This window comes from Tribolium castaneum, chromosome 10, assembly GCF_031307605.1.
Source record: "Tribolium castaneum strain GA2 chromosome 10, icTriCast1.1, whole genome shotgun sequence".
Taxonomy (NCBI): domain Eukaryota; kingdom Metazoa; phylum Arthropoda; class Insecta; order Coleoptera; family Tenebrionidae; genus Tribolium; species Tribolium castaneum.
In genome coordinates this window covers 2,450,578-2,477,121 of record NC_087403.1, presented here as the reverse complement: position 1 = coordinate 2,477,121, position 26,544 = coordinate 2,450,578, and the positions used below count along the sequence as shown (strand labels likewise).

Below are 26,544 nucleotides of genomic sequence, written 5' to 3'. Positions count from 1 at the left end.
TTAAGTTTCCAGACACCGTGTTGCCAAATGTGAAAAAAAAACAAAACAGATGTGCATGTGCAAGATGATACTACCAAAAAACGCCACAATTTCACCGTTCCAGCTATTTTCTCTACTATTCTCCTTTCAACAAGTTAGTCGTATTTATTTTTACTAATAGATTACAAGGAACAATACATCAACAGTAGCGGGAAAAAGTCCCCATCCCTTATTTTTTGTTTGTCTTACACTTATTTTTAATCGATTGTTTATTTTTATATTAAAAGGGAATAGCGATCATCAATCCGAATTTAACATCTTTCACAAGAGGTAATTACAGTTTTATTTGTTTATTTTGAGAATACTTTATCTGTGGTACCAAACATTTCATTTTTAGAGTTATTACTTTTTAATGGTTTTTAACAAAAAGCGATTCGGCTTAAATTACCGTGAAACAATGTAACGTACGTCATGTAAAGCAATAACGTGATTATCCCCCAAATGACAGAAGCAACACCGATTGCATGGAAAAGCAGATGCGCTTGTACAGGTAGTAAAAAAAATATAATGAGATTTTATAGCCTCATATTATTAAAAACCTCGGTCCAACTGTCTAAGCAGTTGTTTCCTTACCTAATTAAGTTCTTTTGTATAATTTTTTGTGGGACCCTGAAACACCCCCGAACGTCGTGTTGGATGATGTATTATCCTGAGAACAGATTGGCACATTCAAATGTTTCCTTTAAAAAACTATAGTTCACAATTTTTGGCGCGGCTAAATAAGGGGTTGTTTACTTACCATCTGCTTAACACTCTCAAAAAACGTTGTAATTTTAAAAATTCGACTTAATTGGCTTGCGTGATGTGATTAGACATCGTTCTTGTGCAAATTATCAACATTTACTATTCCTTCAGAGCCGTTCGAAAGGGCATCAAGCTTAATTCCGACAATGTCAAGATCGGACAGAGATAACTTCCGTAATTATAAACTATTTCACGGCAGTTTTCCTGTCGCAACTCCGAAATTTATAACACAATTTTCGCAGTCTACGACGTCATTAACGCGTTTGGTAAGCACCACCGGAAGTACATTAAAAGAACTTCATCATTATCATCGCCCTTTCGTTAATGCTCAATCTGTGCGAGCTTAGCTATTTTTTAACACCCATTAGAGGAGCATCTGTAGCGAACAGGGGTGCATACATCTGAATATTTACCAATTTATTAAATTCGCTACACGAAAGTGAGGCCTTCGCTCGCCGAGGAAAAAACCACAGCGTGGCTTATTATCTTGAAAATTCAAGCTTATCCAAACCAAAGTGCATATCTAATGAACATTCTCGTGACGTCACGTCAAGCTCGCCAATACGCTATTCGGCCAACTTATTAATAGATAGTTCCATGTCCTCTTTAATTCATCCATTAATGAGCGATGATGGTTAATTGATAAAACGAGGTTGCGTCGTGCCTTACGTGATATAACTAGGGTTTTTTCGAACTGTGAGAATTAAAAGCGTAAGAAAGTAGGAGTGTTGGTTTCGGTGAGTGGACGCGGTGTCTTCATGACTCAAGGCATCCGGTCAGCCGTCGGCGGAACTCCGCATGGTGGCCCCCAGACCTGCTCTATCTTTTACTGGACACTAAGACTACAGAAAACAATAAGAATTACGGCTGGACTAGAATGATTTGTACCTATTATCTTCACTAAAAAATAGGAAATACGTTACAACCCCTCTTTATTGACCAAACGCTCACGGACTGTCAAGCCTGAAAACTCCTTCCACTATCTCATTCGACAATTTAATGACGTTTTAATTACATTAGCATAAAAAACATTTTATAGATACTCCTACATTGAAAAAGCACCCTTATTTTTCTGCAATTTCGCTTAAAAAGTAAATATTAAGTATAATGTTACAATTAGATGTTCTGAAAGGTGCTAGAAAATGACACACCATCTGCGGGTTATTAAGAGCTAAGAGTGATTATTACGAGGACAAAAATTTGAACTTGTCCAATTAACAGCATGAAATCCAAACTAGGAAATAATGTAAAATAAAGAAAAATGCCCGATTAGCGAATTGTATTCTCTTATTTTATCACGAACGGAACAGGATTTAATCCAGTTTTTAACGATTAGAGACAAACAAGCCACGGCTAATCAATTAGTGTGCCATTTAGTTATTGTCTGAACAACAGATCGATATGGTTTTACTTATTTTGTTCAATTTTTAGTTTATTTTTATTACATCGAACCAAAACAATTTGTACAATACAATCAATTTGTACAAAAATTGATGGTATTTTTTGGTTACTCCGTATACATAATTTACTGTTATAAATTTAATTGATGCAGATTTATACCTCTATTTGCATTCATAGATTTTCCTTTTACGCAGAAATCAAATTTTTGTGACCCACTTTATCACGAAAAACGATGTCGCCAATTCTACAATAGATAGGTGTGCACATGGTTTTTTCAATTGTTTATCCGGAGAAACAAAATTCCGAAGTTTAAATTATTTGAAATATTTAGAAATTGTATTGGTGTTGCTTATTTTAGAAACTGTAACAAATATGTTCTATACTTTCCACTCTATAAATTAATAATACATAATAACAATAGAGCAGTGATGATATGTTTGATTGTCCGCATTTTTGTACTACATGTGACATGGAGGTAAAAAACTTTTTTTAATGTGTATGTTTAAATGCAAAGTGTATCGTGGAAAGGGTATAGAAAACGAAAACATAAATGAAGTGTTTGACCAACTCTAAAAGGATTATTTAACCCGAGTCCTATTATTGTAAACACATGTTTACAACTTTGGCATATGCCAATATAATTGTGTAAGACCTGACGTTAGCTTACCTAAAATTATTACGTCACGTGCACTATAAGCACAAATTTGTAATTCAGGGAAGGGTTGGTGGAATATGTAATTTATACGAAAGACCAATAGAATAAAAAAATCATTGTATTTCAACGTTCGTGTTAATTATAAATTGTGCAGTTGTAACTGTTTATGCAAAGATCTATAAGCAAACAAATGTAAAAAAGCTCTTTATTGCACTGTGAGAGAAGAAGTGTTCTGCTTTGATATTCAAAAGTCATAGTAAGTCGCTTTGGGCGAGGATAAAATAATACGACTAAAATGGAAATTTGGCACCTGCCCCGTGTTTGCTTTAAAAAATCTGCACAACACATGCTCAGGATACGCCTGGGAAAACACGAAATAATTTCAGATGCTGTTTGTGGGCATCTTTTCCGCCTACAATGCGCTGAATTTGAATAGCTTACCTGCACATTTATTACTGGGCGCAGGTAATAAGCTGCCGCCTGCAATGATTACCGTGCGGAGCATTGTTTCGGGCACGAATCGGTAGAAAAATATGTAAAGTTAATTTATTATGTAAGAGAGGATGCGGTCACACAGGAAAGCTGACGATTTTGGGCGCAGCTACCTGGTTATTTAAAATTTCGCGGAAAAAATGGCCATTGTGAGTCTGGAGAACATGTGCGGGATGTTGGAGGAGGAGAATAAAACATGTGGCAAAGATGGTCGGAACTGCAATATTGTTGAAATATGGCACAGGTAAGAGAGGCAAGGTAGAATCAAGTGAGGTGGTGTTAAGGTGTAGGGTAATGCGCAAAGGTTGACAGGTTTTAGGGCCCGTACTGAGCCATCTGCGCAACAGATGTAGTCCTGATTTGGATCCTTAGGTCCGCCAGTTGCTAGGCCGTTACTTCTTTTTGCTTACAACCCTTTCCTTTATCTGCATTCGTATTATATTTTACCAAATCATGTTTTCGGCAGATGGTTTTTCAGCATTCTGAGATGCCATGTGGCTTCATCAGCTGCATATTACCTTTCTGGAAATTTCACCAAAAAATCTGCATACCGAAAAAACCCAAACAGGCCCAAGCCGTCGTCTTGAGCAGCACGTGTGCTTAAAAAATCGCTGCTGCCATCCCTTATCTCCCTTTTCACCCTTGGCCGGAACTGGAGGAAGTCCTAAACGTGTTTTACGCTGATTTTTTACCACATGTGTCAAATTCAAGCTATACACCTATTTATGATTTGTTATAGTTAAGTCGGGAAAGGGGCGAAAGCTGCGTCGGGCCGATATTTTAAGAATTTGGGGTGGCTTTTTACGCTTTTAATATTTCACATTTAATCTCTACGAACATGCAGACGGCATCCTATTTTTACACGATAATTAATATCGTAAATTTCACTTTAATAACGGAAATTAAAATCGCGCCTCAGGCGAAGATAAATTATGGCGTCAATATCAAACTAAAAAAGCTATCAACTTCAAACAGGACAATGTAAATCTCGGCGTTGTTTAATCCAATTTATTATGTTGGCAGCCGAGCCGATGCGATAAAAAATACAGACATAAAGCTCCTTCCAACGACGTCATTCCGACGTAGAGGTCACATTTGCAGTATTACATGGGGTTGATAATATTTCTGTGATATTTGCTAAAACCTGAATAGCACGTGCACGTGTATATATTAAAGGCAGATGTGGCACATCCGTATTTCGCGCGCGCGCCAATCTAGCCCTTCCCCCTTGATGCAAACCAACGTAATATTTTGATACTGACCCCTTCTTATTAAATATTCAAATATTACCAAAACGGACAGGACGTCATCAACAAATTAATAAAATTTCCTTTGCGCATTCTAATTCGAATAATGGCCGGTTTATCCAAAAATGGTAATCCAGCAACGGAAAATTATATTAAATTATCCGTAAAAGCAACAAACTAATCTTTAAACATATATCACTACCGAAAAACAAAGCGAACCAAGTGTGACAGTGACGTAAGTTCATTAGGCACTGGATAGTCAATCTCTTCTTATTGTGTTTTATTTTTAATTGTTGTGAATTTTTTTATACGATTGTGCCATAATTAATTGTTGAGTCTTGGCTTAGCCTAAGGAAAAAAGGTCAGTGTGTTATCGATCTAGATTGTCATTTATTAAATGTCAGTTTAGTACAGTGCATTTTTCTGGGAAAAAACAATAGGAACGAAATTTAAAGGTCTGAAGAATTTATGAAGACAGTTGTATAGTTTAAATTTAAAGTTTTTTAACATACATCTCTGTAAATAAGAGAAACTGTTTGTCTATTTGAAGTTTTTTCCGACAAGTTAATCTCGGTCTTCCTTACAAGGCAGTTAGTTAACATTTTATATAAATAAAATGACGTGTACAAGTTTCTATAAAAAGTGTATAGAAGTACAGAATGCGAGAAAATAAATAATTAAAACATTTATTCTCAGAAGAGTAATTACGTTAAATAATTAAAAGGTCGTCGCGAGTCAACGGGCATCTTCAGGTAGGGTCAAGAACCTAATTATGACATAAGATAATGTGGTGCATACATCACGGATAAGATTTATAAATTTCTTACTCAAAACCCATTGTGGTGCTATCCAAGAAACTGATTCGGTTCTCAAGACCAATTAATGCTGTTCTACCATCTAAAAGTCGAGGTTTTGCCTGTACATAATTGCTCCTCCGATCAGAGAGTGCATCTCTTCCTCTTAAAACTGTAACCTCTAGACAGTTATCTAACTAAAATGACTTATTTTCCACAATTGCCGTTCTTTAGAGCGCCGATTAATATCAAAACACGCCATCCTGTTTGGCTCATTCAAAAGAAATCTTTATCTCTAATTCATTGTTAGTGCTTCCTATTTTTTCATTTAGACTAATTGTGGCAGTGAGCAATCATTAGCTCCCCGAGGATATTTAATCCAACCCTTCGTACTCACCCTTTTCCTTTCCAACGTATTTTACCACCTTCCATATGCGACAATACAAAAAATAGGGTTATTTATCTAACATATTAATAGCACACCTTCGGTTCGCTTTAGGAAATTCAAAAAAATCGGACATTTTTTAGGGGCAGCTGTATAGAAAGAAAATCAAGCGCAAGTGAATCGAAAAGTGGAAGTAATAAACTCAGAAGCTTCCTTCCTATGTCCTCCGATAAGATTCAATGGTGCTGCAGTTGGGGGAGCATCTTTTGCAAAGCTTTAACCCTCGCTCGCGAATAAAAGAATCGCAAATTTGGCTAGCCCATGTGGAAACTATCATTGTTTACCGGTGGAACAATCGTGGTAAAATTAAACGGAATTACCCACTGGGCCAAGCGCAGATAAGAGCACTTGCTATGTTAATACCCCTTATCTGGGGATCGCGAACTCAATGCTTCATTTTTTCTTCTACCGATGCGACTAATCGTATTCCAGACGTTGCATAACTAATCGAAATTCAACCAGTGTTTTGTTAATTTCTCACCTAATCTTTTGTTTCCAAATGCACAAATATCGAATGTCTAGGCCTAGCTCGTGTAAGCTATTGTAATTTGGTAGACATTCACAGTATTATTGTCTCGGCTAACAATACGGAGGGCAAGTGTTGGAGCTCTGACCGTCGGACGTGCCTAAAGAAGTCAACCGTAGACAAATTCGCGGTACCGTGACGCCGTCAAGAAGCCGGAAATTTACCAGATAATATCGCACCAATACTCTTCTTACCGGCGCGCATGCGTTACTCAATTTAAATCACTTTGACAAATTCAAAGTTTGCAGCTTTGGGTCCGCCGATCGTAAAAAATGTCCCCCACCGGATACAACCAAGAAATTATATTAAAAAATGTTTCCTCGACTTCCTCCGCAAGGCGCGACAAAAAATTTGCCCCAAAAAACATATTACGTTTGGCGACTTTGTCCACAAGTGCCTCAAATTACACTTTACTGTCACTTGTAATCAACTCCATATGCCACATGTTATTTGACCTACATGCACCAAAGGGTGTATTGGCAGATGCGTCTGTTTAATGGGAACACCCCTATGAACCTGGATTAGAAATTTTAGAAAACTTGGATAACGGGACTTAATTCATACTTTCTATTAACGGCTTGTTTACATGTTTTTGAGCTGAACACCGACATCTTAGGTGGTCATCTTGAACAATTGACAAATGGGTGGCCCTTTGAGACGGCTTACGTGATTTCTCACAATAGTTTGGTGATTCGGCGCGAGAAACAATGGAATAAAGTTATATTGTTTTAGAGGGTGAGCAGACGCCTTCTGCGGACTCAAAATTTGTTTAAATTTTTGTCATGGCCGGTGTGCCTAAGCCAACAATGCAAATGAGTGTTTGTTTAACAGGGCGCACTCGTTGCTTGGTGTGAAGCACCATATGTGTAAATTGGGTATGGAAAAAACAACAACAAACTAACAAACTCTGTACCAGAGGTTGAAAAAATCTTTTTTGTTGACAACTCTGCGTGTGTGCGGAAGTAAAAAATCGAGCATGTGGCATTGTTTCGGAGTTCATGAATCGAAGTGCAGTTTTTTTGATTGGAGCCTCCCGCTTGGCTTGGGGAGGTTCTGGGTTCTGGAGTGAGTGGGTCAATTCAGTTTTTTCCTGTTGCAATATGTTATAGTTGGATAAGCGGTGTAATTACCGAACATGCCGAAGCATTCCATGTGAAGTAACAGCAAAACTTGAAAGGTTAATATTCACGTTTACTAAAATAGAAATGCTACTCGATGATTCTAATTGTGTGGCAACACATTGCAATAAAATAAATATTTCAGGTGATTGTTAGTCATCTTAAGGCGGATTCGAAGACTGGATCGTAGGTGTGATTCATCTGAGTACATCCTGAAATTACTAAGATTCTTCGATGTGCTGCTCAACATATGTTTAATTTGGCATACTTCTTCTCCTGTTTATGTGTACGTCGTTGCCGGCGCTTTTTTGGCTCAATTGATGTTAGTGTTACGACGCCACCTCGGAATCGGAAATGAGTGATTTATTAAATTAATCACTTCGGTTCTGATCAAATTTAATTACGTAAACATTCACACCGCCGCAACTTTCATTTTAAGTAGATACATCACAATCTAAAAAGGATGACATAGCATAACGTACAGCTTGCTTGCAGCTCCCCTTTCATTCACGCTTTCTTTAATCCTATGTATTTTACGAATACCAAATCTTTATTTACATTAATTAAGCGTAGGAAATATCCATCAACTTAATTTGTGGATCTTCAATTAACAACAATAAACTTGCATTAAAGGAAGACCGTAAAAATAATGCAGACCATAACTTGTTAATTAAGGATACTTTTCCTAGACGACGCAATTATCTCGAAAAATGTTAATTCTGGGCAGTTGTCAGGTTGTTACCACCGGTAGCGTCTAATAGTGTTCAAATTACATTTGGTTGTTTTTTCTGGTCGTAGCGTTCAGCGACAACATGAATGGAAGAGCTCTTGTCTTGTTGATGAGTTCGTATGTTAGTTGAAAACAAATGAACAATTTAAGTGCAGTAAATTGGCTCGTGTGCGCATTCTCCCGGAAACCGGAAGTTTTGCGGATCAACCAACTGTAATATGGGTTTCTGTGCATTAGTTTACCTTGTCAAAAGATATAAAAATGTTCCTACCTACGCATTTTTCTTGCCACCTATAATAAAATCTTGTCAAGTTCCCACGAATTTATTAGGGGATCTCAATAGTAAACCCACTAATTTACATACCGCTTTTTCTAGCCTGCAAACAATGCAGATATCATGGCAAAAATCAGCGTTTACGTGACCGTGACACTGGCCACCGGATTTATTTGCCCTTTTCTCCGGGCCCGCTGCAGTCATTAGTTCGAGTTAAAAACGACTTACACATGTCATTTGCAAGATTAAAAAGTACGCAGTTTGCTCCCTTTGATCTTTTCCCCGTGTTTTTTGCCAAAATAGTCGAACCAGCTTGTGTGGGCAATTATTTTTGGAGAAGGGCGACCACAGCTAAATGCTCTTTTTGATAGTTGATTGCGAGCGCAGTTAAATAAATGAGGGGGTGAATGTTGAGATAGTTGCATAATCGCTTCATTGGTCAAAAATACGATGAACAATGGCCATAGGAGATTGATTTTAAGAGGACAGGTGTCGCGCTATAGTTTACACCTGGTATGACGCCGGCTGCCTCGCTGCAAGCCTGGTGTTGGCCACTGGCGGACGTTTGACGTTTGCTGTACTATCTATCAGCTAAATTTCGAGATAACATCTCGGCTGCTCCGAGCATTTACATCTCCAATTCGAAACAATCCCCGACAATTAGGGGCGAAATTAATTGGCGAAGCGCAAGCGCGTCCTCTGCAGTCGATATCGTGCACCAAAATTCGACTTGCACAGTTTTAATGCCAAAAAATTAATTAAATCGTTGCGCAAGTGAAAAAACTCCAATTAGGCGCGAAGAAAATCGGAGAGAAAGTCCGTAATTCGAGTTTGTTTTTAAATTGTATGCAATTATTACACAATTTGCCATCCGAAGTTAAATTCTTTGCGACACCAAAGGATTCTCACAATATTACACATTTCGAACAATAAAAATGACGCTAATGCACATAACGTAACTGCGCAAATAATGGCGCGGTTTTTATCCTTGAATTTCCGGCCGTCTCTTTAAAAGACTCCTTGGATAAAATCAATATTTTCGGAAGCGCGTTATTTTAGAGGACAATAACACTTGAAGCTCACTGAAATGTCCCTTATAAGAGGATCGAGCTGTGACAGACGTCCGCGTAAACCTGGGGCTCTAATCCGACAATTTAAGCGAAAGCGCAGCTTCCCCTCTGTCTTAGGACGGCGCTGAATTTATTTGCGAGAATATTGGCACAAGGCGGAATTTTATATTTCTAATTTAAATGGAATATTAGAAATACCAGCGACCTGTTGAGCGATTTATGACGCATGCGGAGTGGCGAAACGGCAGCACGTGGTTCGGCGCGTGCCACACTATTTGAAGAAACAGCTGCCGATTGACTTTTCTGTTACACTGTACTTCTGATCTGACAGGCCCTGAAAGCCCCTTTGTCTTTCTTCAATTGTGGAAGTTCATGTATGGACCGTAGGGAAAGGGACAAAGCCCCATCAACAAGTAGCTGTCAGTTTAATTTTATTGACGTTATCTTAACCAGCCCCAAATTGATTCGAAATTGGTCGAATATGTAAAGGTGTGCGCCGTAGAACGCATCCATTCATTTTATCAGAATGCAGTAGTTGTCGACCTTTAAAAATGTCATAAAAATAATGTCTTCTCATGCGGGCATTACTTATACACAAGCCGTGTCTTGCATGTCTATCTTGTTTGCACGTAACACAAGTACTCTCAGTGATGCTGTTATCAAAATCAAATATGTGTTTGTATCAGCGATGATTGAGTGCAGCTGTATGAACAGATGTATAAGAGGCAGCTGGATAGGCCAGAACCGCTTCCTTACCTTTCCTCCTTGGCTTACTTTACCTTCGATGAGGCCTGGAGTGAAGAAGTAAAGATGAGATCAGACCGGCCAACCCTCACCAACATGCGACAATCTGCATAATTTCTCTATTTAAAACAAACGCATGCACTCGCCGGCCGCCCAAAATACACCCCGTCCGAAAAACACACCAAAGGCCGCCTCCGAGCCATTTTTTTGGAGCGGTCAAAATTTCGCATCGGTCCGCGCTGATCTCTACATGTCACTCCTGCTCCTGTCCACTGACAGCTGCGAGCACCAAGACCCAAGATGTTCTTCTAAATTTCAAAACGGTTGCTTTTAATGAAACTGCGATTCGGGCTTACTTGATGGATTTGTATTGTTGGGATGTTTTGGTGAGATTTGAGTCGATGCCAAGCTGTATTTAGTAATGAAAACGGAGCCAAAGAAAACAATGCGATTATGACAATGAAGTTCAATGTTTTTACCGGCCGGTATTTATATGTTGGATAACTTAATTGGCACTTTTGAATGAAATTTGGAGGAAAAGTTTAAACTGTTGGCAAACGCCTGTAGTAACGGAAAAGGGAATTTTTCTGGCGAAACAATGGGGTAACTTAAATAAGTAATTATACTCTGATACACTTGCATACAAGATGACTAATTGGAGTAATAGACGATGGTGTATATAATTTGGCTTATTAAAATCACCTGGTTGACTCAATATACAAAATAGCAGTCATTTTGCTTAATTAAGTTGCAACAATGTACTTAAACATTCTTAGCTTAGCTCCAAAAATCGTGATTGGATGGTTCCTTACTTACGTAAGGCGGCATCAGGCATGTGTAAAGCGTACAATTTAAAATGAAGGCATTTAAACCGAGTTTCCATCAAAAGCCCACTAAAGGCACCTCAGAACAAGCAAATGACAGTGACGTACTACAATGACGTCATGTCCATCTGCAAGTTAGGCTTGCATTTGGCGACTATATAAAATTATTCCCGGAAGTGACACACAATCTGCCAATTTATCGAGAGCTTGATGGTGGAGGACCGGTCCTCTTGCATATATAAAAAGTCAAAGCAGGTGCCATAGACCCAAATTAAATAGATTTTAATTGATAAATCATGTGCATGTCATTCCGAAAACCCCGTGAAGAATCCACCAACTGATCTAACCGATAACCGGTATCTTATCAGCGTCCCGATATGAATTTTGAATAAATGCCAAGTTAAAATCGGAAAAATATCGCCGTAAAATTGATGGTTGTGATACAAAATACCGTTCGTGCTGGAGATGAACAATCACAAAGAGTAATAGTTTTAATGGCTGAAAACAATATGGATTGTTAAAGGAAAGCGGACTCTTTCACTGCAATTCGTGATTTTACAAGTACGCCCCATACGGCATTCAATTGTAATGTAAACCGTGTAAATTTTATTGGATGAATTTTTATTCGCGTAAAATTTCTCAAAATTGAAAGTAAAGTGTTTTAATTTTCTTACAATTTCTACCTTATGTAAGAAACAATCCATTATGCAAATGGCTATTGTTGCAATATTGTCTTCATTACTGTAGAGATTTAATTGTTGTTTACGTGCTATTTATTAAATAGTTTCCATAATAATTGCTTTAAAAATGCAAAATTAAGAATTTTTCACATAATTGGGACAGTTGTTTCTCGAGGTAGTGTATCATGTCTAATGTCATGGAGAAGCACCTCCCATTAATTTAACAGTTGCATTAATGTTAGCTATAGTTTCAGAAATGCTCGTATTGTAATTATGAAATTGAATGTTATACTTCCCACAGATGTGTTTTTGCACAAAACAAGCTTAGAAAGTAAAGTAGGTGTAAAACATCATTAATTCAAACCTGGGATGGGACTGATGCATTATGTTTCGTATAGAAAGGTAAATTCTTTGAAAATGTGAAAAGCACGGGGCACGTGTTCTTAAGTCCTTATTTTTCTTACAAAGCAGATGTTGGCCCATAGATACTCGTGAGAAAATCGAACGAAAACATCTTGTTGTGCTCTATTAAAAAGCTTCATGCATCGATTTTGGCAGTTCAAAAATCAGAATAAATAAAACTGTTCTGGCTGCGTATGATTTGCGCCCGAACAATTGAAATCAGGTTGACTTTTGATTGATTTTAGGGTGCACCTGGTTGTGGGTACGAAGTTTTATTCCCCTCAGAATTGGAAAAAGATTTTAAAATATGGCGCACCTGTTAAATCTAATAGATTTGGAGTATCGTCCTCAAAAAGCACCTGTTCGGATGATATAAAGTGTACTCATCGTCAATTAATTTGTTGCTGCTTAAAAATATTGAATGCAGGCTTTCTTGAAATTTATTCAAGTTTTAATTGAGAATTATACCCAATAATGGTTGTCGAATAATTAACCTTTTTACCTTTTTAAAATTTTAAGCTAAAACAGTGTAGTGATACCTGCTAAATATGGAAGCAGGTGCTCAATACTGCTGCTTTTACGTCTACACCTGTCATTGTGGCAACCGATGGTGCAGATCAACACACGGTGTCGAATCATTGGGTCATGCAATATCTTGCGTTTAAGATTATTTCTCGTTATTATCGACTTTCAAGACGGCCAAAATATTTTTATTTTTCTCCTAAACAACAAATTAATGGCGAGCTCGAAAACCGGAAGATAATAAATACATGCTCGGCAGCTCGCGCCTCCTCTGTACACCAACACTAATTGGTTTAATTTTTAACAAATTACGCAGAAACGGTGTTCCGCCGCCAATTGGCCCCACCGACCGACCTCTCAAACCCATCAATCCGTAAATGATTTGTTTACAGCCTTATCTCACAAACCTATCATTTTCAAAAAATTCGAACGGAAGCTCCGACCTAATACATTATTTTTGTCATATCTGGTTGTGCAACAAGGTCAGATTTTATTATTATATCCGATCTAAATTTCGTGTAATTTAATTGTGCTACACCTGCCGTGGTTTGTCGATATTGACCTGACCTGACCTGATCCATCAGCCCGGCAAGATGTGCGTGGCTTTAGCAAAAATGGCACAGCTGAAGAAAAGCAGCACATCGCGTTTTATTCCGCAGACTTGTCACAATGACAGTTATTTTTTCAATTTGTTCGTCATTATTATTTAAATTATACTTGCGATGTAAGGTGGGATCACATTTTTTCTATGCTGAAAGTTGCTCTTTCTAATGCACTTTTAATGTCACTGCCTACACTTTCAGTAGCACGGTTTTTTCAATTTGATCATCAAAAAAAGAGGTCAGCCATATTTCGTGTTTTATTAGAAAACTAAGCTGTTGATTTAAAACGCGTTTGCTACTTCTGTAATTTTATTTTCATTAATCATGATGTGCATATGTTAACTATGCTGATATTTATAAACATATACTCGTATTGTATTTTATGATGTTGCGAGCCAGCCGTGACTCAGACTATCATTTTTACAGGTTCACCGATAAACAAAACTTTGGATTATATTTAAATGCACGCCTTAATGAAGCAATTATCAATTAAATAAAATTCCAATTTACTTTGCTGAATTATGACTTTAATTTGTTTTCGGGTATCATTAATTGTGAAATTAATTTGTCAAAATTTACATAAAAATGAGAAAGTTAAGTGCACAGCACTATCGAGTGTTATTTAATATGCAAGAAGCATCTTTCACTCGTCTATGCGAGGGCGATAGAGCAATTTAATTATTTTCTTTTAATGTGCTTAATTATCGGAAGGTGCCGAGCTAAAGGTCAAAATTTTTCGGGTCAAAACGTGTGGCCAAATTTCGGTTCAGAAAAATGGAAAAGGACTACGAGTACGTATTTGTGTAGACAAGTTTATAATTTATACATTTTCACCGACATGTAGAATAATTCAAACGAATTTTAAAAATGAAAAATGTATTGTCATATGCATTTGTTGCGATTGTTGATTAATATTTTGCGAAATTGTTCCAAGTATGCGGTTCTAACGTACTTTTCCGTTTTCTACTTTACTGTTTCACAGTACCCCTATGTAATAAAATACGTAAGTACACCAATTCCATAGATGATTATACAGCGACCTTGCACAAAGGAAATTACGTTTATCATTACCTTAATTTCAGTTACATATACATACTTGATAATTTTTACGTTTGTGTTTTATGCACAAGGCAAAACTGCGGAATGCGAGGTGAAACCTGGGCACCACCTGGATGTGGAAAGGGTTACTTTGCTGAAGCCTAAAAGGGGTTTTTTGGTTTTTGTACTTAGTTCTAGAAGCACCATTATTATGGTAAACGAGATGTTCAGTGTAGTGGAAGCGTGCATGTACGTATTGTCTGTAATTTGTAGTAACCAACGCAACATGAATTAAAATAGAAATTTATATTGTTTTACTCGAATCCAACAATCAAGGATGATATTTATTACTTTCTAAAACAGAGCGACATGACAGTTGCAGCTATTGTTGACTGAAACTGTGCCTATTATTTCGTTTAAATACCTTGTAGTCAACGCAACAATAACGCAATTAATAGACATAGTTTAGACGGGGAGTCAATCCTTAAACGACTCTCCTAGCTGTAGGTAAATGAGCCAAAAGTGCGTGGAATGTCTAATGAGGAGATTGTTGATTGAAAATTTCGCCGTCTGGTAACAGACTTTTAATGATCTGTCAAAATAAGCATGTTGGTTTCCGAACAATTGCGGTTTGCTGTCGAAAGGGAGAAGAATACGGTTTGAGCAAAAGTAAAATCAGGCATTGTTGAGTGATATTCTTTAAAAAAATGTGGCTACAAGGCGCGACGATCACTGGGCATGGAGAGTGGCATTGTTCCGTCTTACTGAACTGTGGAAGCGTGCGCCAACACCTGCCCTTGGACCGGACCCAAGACATTACCATCGTCTAACGACGTTCTTACTAAGCACCGGAACTTGACCGGACTGACGCTACAGACGAGTTTGTTAATAACTTGAAAAACCATACCAAAAATTTATGCGAGAGCACTTCTTTCATCCAGGTAAAAAAACTGTTTACTGCCAAAATAAGGAGACAGATGTTGCGCCTCCGGTAAGCAACATCCATCCCATATTGCTTTCAAAATATCTGCAAGCCTGATCGGTCTTTGCACTTGAGAAGAAAAACTTATTGTTGCAACCCCCACATGTAGTAAGGAGAAAACTAGCGTCTATGTAAAATTCCAAGGCCGTGAAGTCACCATCGTAATTCTACCATGAAAGAATGAAATTTAATGTTTATTCGTTTTATATTCATGTTATATAACACGATTAAAAATTTAACCTTTAATTATGAAATGAATTCATGTCCTTGACATCCCGAGTCTTTCCTCCAAATCAGAGCGGAGGAAAGCTCGGGCGCGTAATTGCAAGGTATGTCAAAGGTAAGGTATACAGCTGGTAGGGCACAAATAAACCACTATAAGAGAGTATTCAGGACTTCCGTTCAGCCTGTTGATTCAGCACCACTTGAGGGATAAGATTCTACCGGAAGTAGGTTTCCTCCGAGGAAATACTATATTTAGCATGTTACCTACTTTAGTTCGGATAGCAGCTGCTGTAACCTGTGTCCACCCTGCTAATGCCGTGGTCCAGCAGCACGTGTATGGCACGTGCGAACTGCTATCACATCTCATATTCCGTTTCTTCGGCACCCACATTGACTCTCCAGATCGGGTGTCAGGTTGTTCCGCCTTCAAATTCGATCAAGATCCCATTTTCCCAGCAATGACATTAAACAAGTCGAAACTAGTCAAGTACCACATGTTGCGCAAAGAAGATCCCGCAATCATTTTTAACACTTGCTCCCATGAAAAATGATACCACACTTACGCGCTACCATGCTCTAATCTACACATTTCACCATAACATACGCGGAATTGGGTAATAATAAATTCCAATCGACGACAGATTGATATTAAAATAACAAATTTATATTAAAATGTACCTCTGATCAATATTTCATTACCAAGACGACTGACATGCACAATCATAAATCTAACAGGATTGAATTAAATGTATGCGCGCAAATCGACTGGATGAAATTGCATTGTGGCTCGGTTTTAATTTATGGAAAACTTTCAGTTTAACGAGACGACTGGAATTTTAGAAATCATCGCACACGATGTCTATTATGAGCGATGGATTTGATTTCACGAACACGTACATATTTTAACAATACTTTTCCTTTTATTCCCGGGGGTTCTAATCAGTCCCTGATTTTTGTCCATTGCACAACTTTCAGCAAATATTTTATTACGTAGCAAAATTTTTGGGATGCTTGTTGAGCAATGAAGTGGGCAGTTCTTGTAAACGTGAACGCAATACCGTATTTTCGTGGATTTTCGTTTCTTTCTGCTATTTTTAGGTCATAGAATGCAGACAACCTCTATTTGTATATTATTGATTGTCTTATTTATAGTCATCAAAATCTGAAGAAGCCGGAAAAACTAGCACGAAAATAATCCATCGTAGGAAGTTTATATTCGAGTTGAAGTTATGAATAAATTTGTGCAAAATTTTCATTCAGCACGACTGAACAATTCATTCCATTTAAGAAAGCAAATTTATTACGGTGTTACGATCAGATAAAGATTATCAAAATCTTTATAGCATGTTCGTAACGGATCTCACCGTAAAACAATTACTCTAAAATATTTGCCCGAATAAACGGAAAACTACGAATTTAAAAGAACCCGGAAAAGCGTCTCCCATTCTTCTCGTATTTTCGCGGTGAAACACACAAATTATGACAAGCGGTTATTAATTCTTTTCATTTTCGGAGAGAATGCGAATAAATCACAGGCTGATACGATCTGAATAGTGCCAAGATTGATAAAAATGCGCCAGCAAATTGATTCCTCGTTTAGTTTTTCCTCCCACAATCAAAATTTGAATTTCGTCACGTCTTCACATTGTCGCGGAGTCGCAGCACGAGGTCCGATAAGCTCTCAATAAAAAAGCCATTTGGAGCATCAAGCATCGGACAAATGGTCTCGTGCAGTAGCCGGCCTATGATGGGCTAGATTGGCTAGGATTGGGTGGCGGCACGTGCCACGGAAGCAAAGCAGTAGAGCAATAGGCAAGATCACAGCTCGGTCTTCGACAGCAAACGCTCAGTCTATCCAATTCGGTGCCTTGAGTGCAGTTAACTTGGCTTAATTACGCTTAAGGCAGTTCCGCGCTAATTAATAAATTAATAAAGTTGACTTTTACGCGGCGATTAATTAATCGAAATGGACCCACCTCGGGAAATGCCCCCTTGGCGTGGTAGCTGTCAATCGCATGGGTGTATATGCCCGCGTGTTGCCTTCCCTGCTACCCTCCGTGGTTCCGGTAACCACGTGTTCGGCGTGTGCCAGGTGGTTACTGGTCCAAATTAGACAACATATGTGAAATTTTGCCTCGCGACTCAGAAAAATCCCTGTTTCTTAAAACAAAACTCGGCTGACGGCGCAATTTTTACGTGATTAAAAGGACACATGGCGCTTTTGACCATTTCGCCCAATGAGGTGGTTCACCCCGCCTTAACCGGTTTACAGATTGATTAATGCCCGCTAATTGGCCAAAAACCGGTTTACAGCTACAGTTCAAGTCGCAATCGAACGAATCAAATCCATTTCTTTGAATATTACGAGACAGATCGCTAGCGTGCATATCAAACATTTAAATAAACATATTACATGATGAAGTATTCAAGATTTAAATCGTAGATTTTATCGAAGCCATGTTTCAACCCTGTCGTTGCGCGTTACAGAAAATCACGTTGAAATTTTCGTTGCGTGGGGTGGAAAAAGACGGAAGGACTTCCTCCTTACATAATACGAATATAAATTATTGCGGTTCCTTCCCATATTTCGCTGTACGCAATCCGTGATTACTTCGTACCTGTTGGTGCATCATACTATTTGAAAAAATAAATGCACTATCCTAAACAGTTGTGGTATTTTATTAAATTTACAATTAACAATGCCGCGGATTTACCACTCAACTGCGGTTTTTCATTTTTCCGTCCAACTAGTAAGGGAAAGTAGTTCTACTTTCTCATTAATTAAATACAATGATCTTTAACAAAATGTGCAATTAGCACTAATGCACGTACAAAATCATTTTGGGGCACCCACCACACGACTTGACATTGCTTCATCCAACCGCCAATTAATCCGTATCACAATAAATTACTGTTTTATTCAAACGTTTCCTAGAAATAAGTTATCTGTAACTGATTTTTTAGTGTTTCGTGTCTCTAGCATCTGATAAAGGAAAAGACGCAATTCATAGAAACAATCACGTATGGGTTTAAATCTTATAAATATCTTACAGTAGCAGGAAATCATCTAGAATATAATAATTATTGTTAGAAACTTAGAAACTTCAATAACAAAAAAGGCTAATGTGGGAAGACTTATACAACTGTAACTAACTACATAAAAGCAACGTTTAATTGTTTTTTTATTATCATTTTGATGAAATGAAAATATGTAATTATAACTTGACGTGTCAAAGATTGGTTTGATGACTTAAAAACCCATTTTTGCAGTGAATTTTATTTAGCAGCTGTCGCAGTCTATTTCTTATTTTTGCAAGACTCTGGCAAAAATACAGATGTCCTATCTTGAACGGTGGCTATTAGAGTCATCTGTTGGAAATGTTTTCTTTCTGATCATTAACACAACTACTAAATCGAAACAACTGCTACCAAACCAATATGCTCCTCTCAAGAATGGGACACCTTGAATTCATTAGAGTCTATTTTTTAATGCATCGGAAGTTGTATGGTTACGCAATGTTTACTTCTATCTGATATCAAGCACTACAAATACTATTTACTCAGTAGTATTGTGCTTTTTTAACACCGAACGCCATAATATTGTGCGATTATAATTAATACCTAATGATCATCAAATCAATTAAATCAGTTATGAGTATTACCGTAAATTGAAAGCATAAAAATCTGCACCGTTCGATTTTGTTTAATAAATATAATTATCAGATACGATTTTGAAGGTTCAGTCACCTCCATTCGGTTTGTGATTGAGCGCTGACGGTTAAAAAATGGAATCCTTTGATTAATAATTTTGCAAATAAATGTGTCTAAACAGTGAGTATTTTTAGTTGTACGTACATAATATATTTTTCAAAATTCTGTCAGGACGCACCATTACTGAAATTTATTATCTACAAAATGAGATTTGCTTTAATGTATTTCTATCTAATTTTGTCAGCAAAATTTCGCACAAGGCATAAAACTATTTTTGCCTTAATCGCGAATTCTCACGACAGTTGACATAATTTTTCGTAATTATCCGAGAGGTGTTAAAATGTTTTGCGTGATAATTTATAGCCGCTTACACGCCCAAATGTACAAACAGAATTTTTTATCTTTTTTAAAATTTCCGAAACCATGTTATAAATTAAACGAGGCCAGTAAATTAAATAGATTGCCGCTATTTTTGACTTGTGGAGCTTCAGACATTATTTCACAGAAAATCTAATTAAAAACGAATTACCGCAGTTGGGACAATTAAGTGAAAAATGGAGGCTAACCTTAATTTATAATCATCTGCGATTTTTAATGAGATGCTTTGCCAAGAGATTTTTCTACAGCCTTTGTTTTGACGGACTAAAGAGGAAAATATTCAAGTGGCGTGATTATGCTGTACACTGTTCTTCCCTGAGACCGCTTGTGAAAGTACAGATGACAATTCAATTAAAATAAAAAGCCAAACTGCACAAATTGCATGGTCAGTGATCTAACTCTTTTTCTGCTGGGATCTGAAATTAGTTTTCCGTATTTAAATTAATGGGATTTTCGTTAATTTAACAGTGTAACTTCAAATTTTCTATAGATAATCTTTTTAACAGTTAGAAAGTTATTAATACACTTTAAACAGGAGTAAAATAGCACTGGAGGTTTTTTAACACCACACGTGTACCCAAATTAGGTTCATTAAGAAAACACATCACAATTAAAATATTTTTAACAATTTATTGTTGAAGAATTTAATTGCCGTCTTTAAACTTTTATGTAGTCATTAAAGACTTGTTAGAAAAATAATCTATCACAAAGTTAGAGAAAAAGAGATTTATACGTAACTTTGTTTCAAGAAGAAATTTTTCAGGTTTATCGGCTGAGGTAAATTTCGTAATTCATTACTTTAATTTGAAAGCAGTGTAGGTAATTAAGTAGGTAATTTTATGAATTGAGATTAGGAGTGAATTATGGTGGGACGTTGTGCATATTATGCTGTTTTGGGCGGTAACTACTCCATTGTATTTTTATAGTATTATGTAAATTTTCGTATTAAACTGAATCCCCCATACACCCTTATTTTGTTCTTAGCTCAAACTTCAATCCTCTTCCTAACGAATATTGCGCGACGAATGCCCTAAAGCTACGCGAAATAATGCGATAGAAGAGGACGAGATATTCATGCGTGCATGAATTTTCTTTAAACTACTCCTAGATCAATTTACATAACGTATTTTGGGTTGTTATACAAAAGACAGGTACTTTTCTATGCAATGTTGGGGTAGTTCTTTTGTGCTATCGTTCGAACAAGTAACCGGTATTGTCGCCATGGCAGTTTTATAGGGTGCTCAAGAGAATATTTGAGATGTGATTTATTCTCTTAAATTCTGAAATCAGGAGATGTGCCCGAGCTAGTCCAGCAATCAAGCGCATTGTGGGAATGGGAAAAGAAAGTTAACAAGCCTTAAAAATGTGTGGTTTAGTAGAACTCGAATTAAAGGCCCAATACATTACTGATATTATGTTAATTCGGTGACCCGCCAGTCGCTGCATCTTTCTCAAACAATTATTAAAGAGAAAGCCGTATAAATGATAAAAACAGCTCATTAAGAGCGTAATTTATAAGTGCATCTGCTGATAACGTGTAACAGGGCGTAATTATTCCCGAAATCTGTGATTTCGTTTTCGACTTTACGTAAGCCGCATAACTGTTTTCAGCTGCTCCGTCATATTCGAGTGATTGTGATTAAGTTAAATTCATCAAGAATTTTTCGGCACTGCTCTACTTTGTATTTTTGTATCGTGTTGAGAAATCTTCAATGTCCGAAAATAGACAGCGGAGCAATTTGGGAGATTTATAGTTAAAAAATATTTTTTATTCACATCAGACACACGTCACCACCGCGCTCATTTTTTATCTTAATGGCTTCATTATTGCATCTCATGATATACCGAAGGCTATCTCCCTTGTTTCAACTGAAGCGAGAAAATAATTCACGTTGGGCCAAAATTTGAATAAGTACTTCGCACGTTAACGGTTCTTACAAATTTGTTTACAAGTGGATTTATTTTTATACTTGGCAATAAAATTCGGTGCCATCGAGGTGATGTTGAGTGCAATAGGTTTCTGGTCGGCGTTTGCTACCAACAAATAAACCTAAATTATTCCCGAAAATGTAAATTTTCCCAAATCATGTTTTGTATTAAAGCGGAAATCCGAAATTAATGCTTGTAGCTGCATATTTTGTGCAATAATTACATACAAGCAAGACCTTGTAAAGCGTTGCTGCTACGCGGTACATCGGGAGATACAATGCAAAAATTTGTGTACGTAATGAAATTTGGTTTTTGGTACGTTAGGTGCTGAATTTTCATTAGTCCCTCGTTTCCGGTTCGAGATTTAAAAAAATCCATGCAGGCTGTCAAGGAACATATGCAATATATGCAACATCATCAAAAGTAGGTAATAAATCACGATTTTTTATTCAAAACCGAGCAGTTGCTCCAAAACAATTACCAATTGGCCTTACCTAAAGCAGTGTAGGCGAGCAGATGTTGTGAGGTAGACAAGTAAAAAACTCAAGGCTTTTGTACCTTTGCGTCCCATTGTTCGATTGATTAAATTGAATGATAAATTTTACGGCCCCCACAATCAAAATATGATAGGAAATGTAAAAGAGCAACGCTGTCCCGGCCAGAGTCCGTGAAAAATAGCAATCATTTTAACCCCAATTCAGATTTGGGGAGGAATTCATTAAAATGATTGAATATAACTTGATATCCGAGCTGGTGGGTGCACTGAACAAAATTGGCAAGTACTTCCGGGGTTGTCCGGGATTTCCGCCCCTTAGTACCGGAAATGACCCTAATAGTAGGTCATATACTCGGTGGGATAAACAAATATTACATCGAGAAAGACAAACACCACACTGTAGCCCAATTTCGCACCTACTCATTTTTTACAACTGGCAAGTTGTGCTCCAACCGGTTATGTGACAATATCATCATTGCCCGAACTAGTGCTAATACTATTTCGTGCTATTTATAAGCCTAATGGCCCACAAAGCGATTCCTATTAATAGCCGACAATAACACTCAAATTAAGGTAATTCTATTAGCAGCGCAAGGTGTTAAAACTGGGAAATAGGCGATACCTTGCGCAAGGGTATGAAATAACTAAATAAGCCTCGAATGTTATCTTAAGGAGATGGCTCTTAATGAACTAACACACCACATTAGATGTCTGTTTTACAAAATCCTCCCACAAATTGCTAGGTAACTATTTTAAAAACTCTAAAAATAGAGAGCGTCTGTCTTAACCCTTCTTCGGATCCCTTCAGCAACTCTTTCGGGCAACCTTGGACGCCGGCTGCAGCGGAACATTATCCCATCTGCAGAGTGTGCAGAAACACCCGTTTTTCGTCAGAGATTAGCCGCAAGATCTGGAATTTCTTATCAAAACGCGCACCTGGCAATTTGTGCACCTACTCCACAAATACTGCATATCACAGGACAACCACCTAGCGCTTTTTTCCCAAATCAGAAGTTTTACCATTGTCTTCCTACCATTGTTGGCATGCACGTTAGCCTTACGCAAGCCTTTACAACTCGCTACCTTGTTAATTACTCCACATTTTTAATTTTGAAACTATATTCCCACTTTATTTCGATCGTTGTTATTGTTCTTGTTAATTTTCACTTCGTAAGACGGAAAATGTGTTTTGAAAAAATAAGGACATTCGGTTCAAGGCCTGCCGTAACCCAATTGCTCCACTTGAGCTGTTTGTTGTAAAATAGTGTTTATTTTTGTCGTTCGGTAGCAAGAAAGCGAAATTGTGTCTCGAGGCTATGGATGAAAATAAGCTGAATGGTAAAACTTCAATAAAACTGCCGAGATAATTATTCATCACTTAGAAGCCTATAATACACCCTGCGGCTTTTGTGCTTTGTCGGTGTGTCTAATTTTTCTTGCCCATTCAAAAGCGTTTTACATTGAGTCGTCGCCGAGCAATAAATTGTTATTGTTACACTTTATAAATTATTTTAGACCCGTATTCCAAAAATAAATAAATTGTGTTCACCCGAAAATCGCAGCTTGGGGACGCCTATGGCTCAGAGGACCGTCATTTTTGCAAAAAGTGTGATGCAACTGGTGAGCCATCATTTAGGTAATGACTTTTTTACCTCGGGGCGTACTTAGTAATAGTGTTTAGTTCTATTCTGGCATCCGGGGCATAAAGATCGTTGTTATTAATTTTGTTAGTTAAATCGTTAATTGTGTGATGTTTACTGTTTGTGGTGTTCGTCAATCTCGTGAGTGTCTTTTTGTATAAAATTTTGAAGGGTTTAATCTAATTAATTAATTTTTATCTTGAATTATTATTGGGGATTAAATAATGTTGTCCAGGATAAACTGTACTCACACTTAGTTTAATAATAATGTAATGTATATTTTTATACCGGGCGTAAATTATATCACTTCTAATGATTCACAGAAAATAAATCAATCCTGTTTACGATTTTTGCGCGAGTTTATATTGGCACATTTAATGTATTTACATAATGGCGTTAAGAATCCGACCAATTTTCACAACGTATCCATTAAGACAAAGCAGCACGTCTGAATGATCGAAAATGACTAAAATTTATGCAAAATTACTTCGTGCAAGTATACAATTATTCGTCATGTAGGTATGATGACCCATTTTGTGGCCTAGCTATAAACAACGGTGTTGTATATTACAGTCATTTTACCATAATTTTACCCTTATTTGTTCAACAATTGAATGTTAATTAGGTTAAGAGTTGCCAATGTCAAGGTGCCCGGATGCACGTCATGTTTAAAATTTAATGAAAATGGGGCGTTAATGTCGCTTACGTCTGTCTCTCTTACGTCTTTTATTTTGTTTTCATTATTCTAACAAGGTTTTTACTTTTAGTCTAATTGTAAAAATTCGCCATTAGCCTTTAATCCACTTTATACACCTGTCGTCAATTAACGCAACGTTTTAAATTACAATGTAACTATTTTATCTGCACCAATACAGAAAATGCGCCCATTTTATCGTTAGCTATCGGATGTCCCTTGGGAAATGCCGAAAAGTACGCACTGCTATGACGTGGCGAGTTTATCGAGTTTGCAAAACAATAAATTAATCTGTAGAATCCAAGCCGACAACTTCCTTCAGCAGCGATAAAAACATGGGGACCTTAAAAAAATAATTGATGAGAACAGAAAACTGAAAATTTCATATTGAGACGTTTAATACATTTACATTTAATACAGTTTTAAGATAAAAAAAAATAAGATATTTAATTATTTGTTTCGACTAGTTTAAAAAAATCACTTTTGTTGTGATGCAAATAAGAATGTGCAAGTGTTACGTTGTTAAATTATTTATTATTTATTTTTTAATTATCTATTTTCGTACTTTTCGACGCCAATACTAATTATTAAGTTTAAATGTTCAAATTTTGGTCCCCAGCTCAACACTTTCAACAATAATGTTTATTTAATTAGTGTATTTGTGTATTCTGCGTGACTATACCAATTTTTTTAACTTTCACACATAAATCAGATTTTGGAGCGAAATGACGAGACAGCGACTATCGCTGTGTTTTTTGTTTTCCGGTTAAATAATTGTTTAAGTTTTTGTCATTACGTATTTAATTAGAATTTATGTGGCGGTTTAAAATTTGGTGATGGTAATAGTGGATTTGCTAAGGTTGAACAACTGTCGCTCTAAAAACTTTGAATTGGAAATATCAAATAAAACTATTTCAAAAAGTGAATCAGCTATTTGTTCTGTCCAGCTTTGACGAACGTAGACTCTCATTATTTTGCATAGAATTTTATTTGAAAGTCCTTTCTACACTCTACGAATCCTAATTTTAATTGTCTTTATTTTGTCGAATTATGCCTAGAAAATTTAAATGTAGTTCGGCACTCGTGTTACGTAATTGGCGCAGTCGGTAGGGTTTGTGGTAATCCGGATGTCTTGGGGTTTAATTCGAATTTTGAATAATTATGAGAGGCTGGACGGCAGTGTATTTTTGTGGGAGTTGGTGTGCAAAAAGTGGGAACCGAGTTGTGGAAGATGGGCGGGTGTGTATGGTTTTATGAATGAGCGAAGGCGCCGCGACGCGTTTGGGCTAGTTGTGGTATCGCGTGAAGGTCTTGTTGGCGAAGGTTAGTATCGCGAATTGGCGAGTGGGTGGTGTGGTACCGGAGCCGGATCGCGTCGTTCCGGGCGTCAAGCGTCAAGCGGCGACCGGCGGCTACCCTCGGGTTACCTCAGCGAGCAGCTGGTGAGTCCCTCATATTAAAGCGGGCACGCCGGGTGGCTGCCCATTCGAGGGTAGCAAGCTTGCGAGTGTAGTTGTAGTATAAAATACGAGTAGTAGTGAGGCCGAGTCGCGTAAAGTGTGGAGAGCTCTGGCGGAAGCACGCAGTACCCCTTAGAGCGCTCCCCTCCCTAGACGCTACCACACGGCCGAGCTAAAGCCGGCTCCGTGACTGTGACTGTTGAAAGCTTCAGTCTGCATCTGCCGTCCGTGTTTGCAGCAGTTCCGCAACGACCGCTTCGGGTAGTCACGAGTGTTGGTGGTGTGTCGTGTCGATATGGGGTGCCCTTCGACGTACTAATTGCTAACACCTTCGTATGCATGTGCTGTGCAGTGAATCCCCGGGAGTGAGGCACGCATGTTGCCGCCTGTGACTGCAGTGAGCGGAATTGACTATTGCCTATGGCGTGGTGTTGCAGATTACCTCTGAGGTAACAGCACAAGGAAGCTGCTGAATCCCTCGTGAGCGCAAGGAGCCATCACCATGTCTTGGATACTTACGTTTCTAGTCTTTGTCATCTTAGCCCAGCACCAGGTAAATCATAAACAAAGCCAGTCCGCGGACCGCGACAAGTGTCAAGCTTGAGACAGTGAGATATCATTCTTTGGTCAGTGTCTCAAAAGCGCGCTACAATAACAACAATCAGCCGCGTTTACGCGTGCT

The 26,544-nt window shown here is 37.6% G+C and overlaps 1 protein-coding gene across 3 annotated transcripts in view; it reads left to right on the top strand.

Moving 5' to 3' along the window:
* Delta (delta) overlaps positions 1 to 26,544 on the top strand; it is a 36,004-nt gene that overhangs the window by 1,796 nt on the left and 7,664 nt on the right. Inside the window, exons 1-2 of one of the 3 annotated variants that reach the window (XM_064359554.1) lie at positions 22,094 to 23,849; positions 26,300 to 26,415. In XM_064359554.1, coding sequence (XP_064215624.1) covers positions 26,365 to 26,415 — 51 coding nt within the window. In that variant the 5' untranslated portion in view covers positions 22,094 to 23,849; positions 26,300 to 26,364. Of the gene's footprint in view, positions 1 to 22,093; positions 23,850 to 25,340; positions 26,416 to 26,544 lie in introns of those variants that run through there. The other 2 variants (XM_064359553.1, XM_008201841.3) reach the window with 2 other exon arrangements.